General features: G+C 41.2%; 1 protein-coding gene across 1 annotated transcript in view; it reads left to right on the top strand.

The window, feature by feature from the left end:
• The window catches only part of WDHD1 (WD repeat and HMG-box DNA binding protein 1), a 65,541-nt gene extending 59,556 nt beyond the window's left edge, over window positions 1-5,985 (top strand). Inside the window, exons 24-25 of the mRNA XM_008049404.1 lie at window positions 2,275-2,413; window positions 5,195-5,985. Of these exons, the coding sequence (XP_008047595.1) occupies window positions 2,275-2,413; window positions 5,195-5,395 (340 nt within the window). The 3' untranslated portion in view covers window positions 5,396-5,985. The remainder of the gene's footprint in view (window positions 1-2,274; window positions 2,414-5,194) is intronic.
• Window positions 5,986-7,279: the final 1,294 nt, after the last annotated feature.

Here is a 7,279-nt window from a genome sequence, read left to right as displayed (position 1 = left end):
GCCACCGAGCCCGGCTGGATTAATTTTTAAAAAAGGAAATGTTAGGCCAGGCTCAGTGGCTCAGCCTGTAATTCCAGCACTTTGGGAGGCCAAGGTAGGTGGATTGCCTGAGCCAGCGGGTTCAAGACCCGCCCGGGGAACTTGGTGAGACCTCCTCTCTACAATAAATCAAAAAATTACTTGGGCGTGGTAGCATGCACCTGTAGTTCCAGCTACTTGGAAGGCTGAGGCGGAAGGATTGCTGGAGCCCAGCAGGTCGAGGCTATGGTGGTCGGGAGTGTGCCACTGCACTCCAGTCAGGGCGACAGAGTGAGACTTCAACTCAAAAAAAAAAAAATGTTAAATTTTGTTTTTCTTTTTAAAAACAACTGTTTAGAGACAGAAGATTGCATGCTATTTGCTAGACTTGTAACATTGTCCCAAGTTTAATTAAATGGGTCTTATTAATTTTCAAACTTTAAGAAACTTGGCTTAGCTTTGATTTTTCTTTGTTTTCATTTGTTCTTTTATTTTTGTGGAAATAAGATTGCATTAGGAAGATTACTTAAAATTTGTGTATTTTTAGAAATTAGGCAAGTGATATAGTCATACTATTAATTTTTAAATGAATTGTTTTTGTAAACAAAAAATTTTAGACAAACAAATCACTTGATGACTTGTTCATAGTGGTAATTTTCCCCTTGCAGTCCTTTTTAGTGAATCTAAGCTTCTATACTTACTGGGATTTGTATTTGAGATAATTTTATGTCCCGCATTTTTGTTTTTTGTCGTAAATGTTTTCCCCTGGTATTTTTGTTGTGTGTTTAAGCACATTGTTTGGGATCTGTATAGATCTGCATGGGGAGAGGAAGCATGGCTGGTGGACTAAGCATAGGACTCTGGAATCAGATGCCTGGCTGTTCAATCCCAGGACTGACTCTTACTCTCCATGTATCCTGGGCTAAGTTGTCTCACCTCTCTGAGCCTTGTTTTTGCCATCTTTGGAATGGAGATACTAATCACACCTACCACATTGGGTTACTGCTGTTTCAGTGGTAATACACAGCCAGGAGCTATAGCTCAAGTCTGTGTAATCCCAGCACTTTGGGGGGCTGAGTTGGGAGGATTGCTTGAGCCCACAGATTTGAGACCAACCTGGGCAACATGGTGAGACCTCATCTCTATAATAAAAAATTTTTAAAAAATCCTCCGGGCATGGTAGCGTGCACCTGTAGTTCCAGCTACTTGGAAGGCTGAGGTGGAAGGATTGCCGGAGCCCAGGAAGTTGATGCTGGGGTGACCGTGAGTGTGCACTGCACTCCAGCCTGGACAACGGAGTAAGACTCCAACTCAAAAAAAAAAAAAAAAAGATAATACACATTAAGTGTTTAGAACAGTGCCTGGCAGATAGTAAGTGCTCAGTAAATATTAAATATTTGCAATAAACCTTCACTTGTGACCTAAAGACACTTTGTGTCATGAGTGGAATCTAACAAAATGTGCAAGTTTCTGGGTCTATGCTTTACATAATGATGATACAGAGAAAGACTCAGGTCAGCTCTGAAAGCAAAGGTGAGGTGATGGGAAAGGGCTTGAGAAAATGAGGATCTCAAATAACTGCCTTGGGGAGCCTCCTAAGGTCCCATGGAAAGACTTTACCAGGCTAAAGGGGCTACGTGAGGTTGGAGACCTGGAGCCTGCTGACATTCATTAAAAAGTTGAAAGTGCACAGTTCTTGGTTGCTTGCTGCTCTTGGAAAAATACAAATTGGAGTAATTCTTTTAAATTAGACCTTAGAAAGGATCTTTAAGTTCATGAATCCTGCAGCCTCCAGGCAGTTTAAAGTAATGTGGGCCGGGCTCGGTGGCTCAGCCTGTAATCCCAGCACGTTGGGAGGCCGAGGTGAGTGGATTGCCTGAGCCCGCGGGTTCGAGACCTGCCTGGGCAACTTGACAAGACCTCATCTCTACAACAAATCAAAAAATGAGCCGGGCGTGGTAGCGCGTGCCTGTAGTTCCAGCTACTCGGAAGGATCGCCAGAACCCAGCAGGTCGAGGCTGCAGTGGCCGGGAGCGGCCACTGCACTCCAATCTGGGCGACAGAGTGAGACTCCAACTCAAAAAAAACCCAAAAAACAAAAAAAATAAAGTAATGTGAATATTAACAAGTGTAATTGTGCCTTCCTTACTTTATATAGGTATGCAAAGACTAATGGTTAATTGCTAACTTGACAAATCAGAAGGTACTCTAAACTGTCTCAAGTATAACATTTTTTTCACAAAATTGCTATTTTAGGCCAAAGACTGGGTTCCAGATGTGGCTAGAAGAAAACAGAAGTAATATTTTGTCTGACAATCCTGACCTTTCAGATGCAGCAGACATAATAAAAGAGGGAATGATTCGATTTAAGGTACTGTCAACCGAAGAAAGGAAGGTAAGGATAACTGTGCTGAGATTGAGGTCTTAGTGAATTCTTAGGTTTTAAAATTTTTTATAGAAATGCCTTTTTCTCCTTTTGGAAATTGGATATATCCATTAAACTTTTGGTGAAGGAAATAAATGTGAAATGTCAGCTTTTACAAATTAAATTTATTAGGCTGGGTGCAATGGCTCGTGCCTATAATCCCAGCACTTTGGGAGGCCAAGGTGAGAGGATAGCCTGAGCCCCCACAGGTTGAGATCAGCCTGGGCAACTTGGTGAGACCTCATCTCTACAATAAATCAAAAAAGTAGCTGGGTGTGGTAGTGCATTCCCGTAGTTCCAGTTATTTGGAAGGCTGAGGCGAAAGGATCATCTAAGGCCAGCAGGTTGAGGCTGCAGTGGCCATTAGCATGCCCACTGCACTCCAACCTGGGTGACAGAATGAGACTCCAACTCAAAAAAAAAAAATTAAATTTATTTGATTTTTTTTAATGCTAAATTTACTTTTTGGCAATTTACCTTTTAGATTTGTATGCTCCTATGTGTTCCAAGTTAGGGGAGTACCCCAAGAAAAGACACAGTTAAAAATCAAAAGAAAAAAATCATAAGGAAAAATGGAGTTTATTCACATTTTTGTACTACTACTTAGAGTTCTTGCAAGCAGAACTTTTTTTTTGTTTGTTGAGTTGGAGTCTCACTCTTTGCCCAGACTGGAGTGTAGTGGCTGCTCCTGGCCACTGCAGCCTCAACCTGCTGGGCTCCAGCGATCCTTCCGCCTCAGCCTTCCGAGTAGCCGGAATTACAGGCAGGCGCTACCATGCCCAGCTGATTTTTTGATTTATTGTAGAGATGAGGTCTTGCAAAGTTGCCCAGGCAGGTCTCGAACCCATGGGCTCAGGCAATCCACTCACCTCAACCTCCCAAAACACGGGATTACAGGCTGAACCACCGAGCCCAGCTGCAAACAGAACTTTTCAAAATGCCATCTTCTTATACACACAGTACTAAATGAGATTACTACTTTTGGAGAAGAAAGACGGGTTCTGTTCGACCTTTCACATGGAAGTTAGGGCAGGAGCTTGTTTCTCCTGTGAGCTTCTGCCTCATGAAGGAAGGAGCCCCCTCTCTGTTACAAGGGGAAGGAACGTGCATGGTGTGCCAATTAAACCCTCAGACTCCACCTCTGAGGATGGCTGTGTGTAGCACCTGCTGACACAGATACCTGCTTTGGTGAGGTAGGTTTTATGAATGAAGGTATTGTGTGATGAGGAAACTAGAACTGGTCTAACCACCTCTAGCCTCATTTAGCAGTTTCGTTTCTCATTTTTTGTAAGCATTTATAAAGGGATAAAAATTCTGAAGAATTAGATAAAATGGCATCTGAATAATAAGACCTTACACTGCAAAAGAGGAAGGGACTTGGCAAGAGTTGTAATTGTGTTTTTGAATGTGTAAAACTGTAATCAATATTTTTAAGTAGGCTGGGCGCCATGGCTCACACCTGTAATCCCAGTACTTTGGGAGGCTGAGACAAGCTTGAACCCAAGAGTTTAATACCAGCCTAGGCAACATAGGGAGACCTCGTCTACAAAAATTAAAAAATGACTCACACAGCCTCGACCTCTGAGCTCAGGCAGTCTTTCTACCTCAACCTCCTGAGAAGCTGGAACTATAGTCACGTGCCACCATGTCCAGCTAATTTAAAAAAATTTTTTTGTAGAGGCATGGTCTTGCTATGTTGCTCAGGCTGGTTTTAAACTCCTGGGTATAAGCAGTCCTCCCACCTCGTCCTCCCAAAGTGCTGGGATTATAGACATGAACCACTGTGCCCCGTACCCCTTCTTTAATATATAAATGTCCAGGGAAGTAAAGTAAGAGAAGGGGAACTATTATAGATTAAAAGAGTTTTGAGAAGCCGGGCTCAGTGGCTCAGCTCAAAAAAAATTAGCCGGACGTGGTAGTGTGCGCCTGTAGTTCAAGCTACTTGGAAGGCTGAGGCGGAAGGATCGCCGGAGCCCAGCAGGTCGAGGCTGCGGTGGCCGGAAGTGGCCACTGCACTCTAGTCTGGGCGACAGTGAGACTCCAACTCAGAAAAATAAAAAATAAAAATAAAAGAGTTTTGAGAGACAAATGAAAGGAGTGGCCTTGTTTGGCTCTTTCTGAACGAATAACATCCAAATCCCAGAGACTGTATGCTGTGTAATTCATTTGTATAACCCTCCTGAAATGACAGCATGCTAGGGATGGAAAATAGAGTATAGTGAATGCCAGGGGTTGGAGCCTGGGTGGGGTCCTGAGGGGGAGGGCTTGAGGGATGAAGACACCTACAATAAAATCAGACTCGTACACACAAATGAGTAGAAGTCAGACAGGGGGTTGTGTCAACATCAGTGCCCCGTTTGCGATCATGGCACTATAATTTTGTAAGATGTTACAATGGGGAAAACTTGGTAAAGGCCACTCAGGATTTTTCTGTATTATTTCCTACAACCGCATGTATATTATCCCAAAGAGTTTCATTTTTAGAAAGTACTTACAATTATAGTATTTTGCTTTAGCATGGTTAAATACAAGCAGAGTTTACACTGAAATATTAAAGAGGTAGAATGCAAGTGTTTAATGTGCTCGGCATTTAAGTCATAAAAGGCTTGTTAACAATAAGAACCCTAATGATTGGCTTAACATCTCAGGTGCCAATTATTCTGCTTTATATAGAAGAATATTGCCTGGAAAAGTAAAGAAATCCTTTTCTTCTCATTTGTTGTTGCCTAACACTCCCAACGTTTTCCAAAGGCATGGGCTAACAAAGCCAGGGGAGAGCCTACTCACGAGGGAGCCAAAGCAAAGAAGCGAAAACGCGAGGTGGATGAAAGCCACAGAGCAGAAGACCAGAGGGCACCAGCAGAGGGCAACCAGAACCTGCCTGAAAAGCAAACACCTTTGGCTCTTTCCACAAATCAGAGACTGTCAGCTTTCGCATTTAAGCAGGAGTAAAGGAAGAAAGTGACCCTAGAAAAGTAATGAATTTTTTTGCTTTTCTTTGCTGAATCTGGACTTTAAAAAATCTATAGGAGACTCATATTATATATATTTTAAAGAGTTAAGGCAACTCTTGTCTTTCTAAGATAATGTAGTAATTATATTGGTATAGGAAACAGGCATGTGTAAAACTATCACCTTTGCAGATCGCTCTGTGATTGTGATTACTGAGTGAAGACCACCGCTGTGTCCCGGTGGAAGTCAGTTTGATTTTATTTCTTACCTTCAAAAATCATCAAAGCCAAGGTCTTAAAGTCTCTGTGTATTGATAGCTTCTGGGGGTTTCCTCGTGTGATTTTTGTCCTGTACAAGAAAGTACCACAAGAGTCTGCTTCCCAAATGTGTTACCGTAGACTGCCATCCATGTCTGTGCTAGACCTTGGGGACCATGCTTTTAAATGTAGACCTTAGACATGTAAATACACTTGTAGAAGAGACTTTTTCTTTTGTGTGTTTTAGAAATTTCTTCCTGTATGGCTTCCAGTTGTGTTGATACAGTCTGGTTTTTTGTTTTTTGGATAAATTAAAACTTTCTTATTTCTGTATTTGGCTTGATATGATCTTAATATTGTATTTTCATGAAATGGAAATGTGGAAAATATATTTATCACCATCATTTCTACCACTACCCTCATGTTGCTCCACATTACACACAGTAGAGAACTGAAGACACTGCTTTGAGAGCATCACCACCCAGGGCATAGTGTGCTTGTGGGAGGCCACTCCAGTTATCAGCATCAGCAGTGGTTTTCTGAGCAAGTTTTTAAGGCTTGATAAGAGAGGAGAGTCAGGGAAAGTGCTTAATTCAACTCTTTTATTTTGAACAAACAAGTTCAATTATTTCATATGTGTTTGGTTATCTTAACCACGTGCTAGCAAATGTGGGCACATAAGGGCAAAGTAGGGGCAAAGAAGGAATAATACGATAAAATCAGTTGGCTCAAAATTGAGGCGAGTTGGTAGGTTGAAAGGAACAAAAAAACTATGTTGAAGGTTGAGATGTAAAGGAACCCAAGGATACTCCTTATCCCGTGATGATTACTTTTTTAACTAGTAGCTGGTCTTGAGAGGTGCTGTAGCATAGTGATTGTGAGCAGACTCCAAAGCCAGGCTGCCTGAGTTTGAAGGCCCGCTTCACCACCTGCCAGCTGGGTCACCGTCAGCAAATTCCAGCCTTCATCTACGCATCTGTAAAATGGGTTAATAATAGGGCCCACTTCACAGGTCTGTTATGAGAATTAAGTGAGATAGAAACACTTAGTGTCAGATACATAGTAATATTTTATACAAATGTTAACTAATCTATCATGCTTTTGGTTATTGCATCTTGCTTTGTTACTAGGTCTGATTCTGTATGCCATTTAGATTAATTTTGATCCCAAGAGCCTAAAGCAGACATTTATTTATAATATATTAGAAAGCATGTTTGTAGACATAGGATATATTTTTAGTGCCTCACCTTGTTTATTACACATACTGTGTAATACTTAAGGATGTAATCCTTGAGTGCTGCTTCGGAGTCATAGGAGCCCAATAATACCAAGGCTTTACAAAAGGGTTTTTTAATTCCTTAGTTTTATTTGACTGAAGGAACGTTTTTATATTGACTTGGCTTAACTTACAAGTTAGAAATTTAAAACTGAGAAACGTTATCCTCATTTCTCTGTTATATGAGAATAAACTTCTTTTATTCCTAATTTTTTTTTCAGAGAAGTGGGAAAATGGAAATGGACATAAATGACTATGTTAGTCACTATCATGTCAATAAGATTGCCTATTTGAGCTTATTGTTTACTGTAAAAAGCTGACATATACTTAATTTTGTTCTCTAGAAGCATA

This window comes from Carlito syrichta, unplaced genomic scaffold, assembly GCF_000164805.1.
Source record: "Carlito syrichta isolate Samal-C Ts95f unplaced genomic scaffold, Tarsius_syrichta-2.0.1 Scaffold135578, whole genome shotgun sequence".
NCBI classification, from domain to species: Eukaryota; Metazoa; Chordata; class Mammalia; order Primates; family Tarsiidae; genus Carlito; species Carlito syrichta.
The sequence above is the reverse complement of the archived record's forward strand: the minus strand, read 5'-3'. Positions and strand labels throughout refer to the sequence as shown.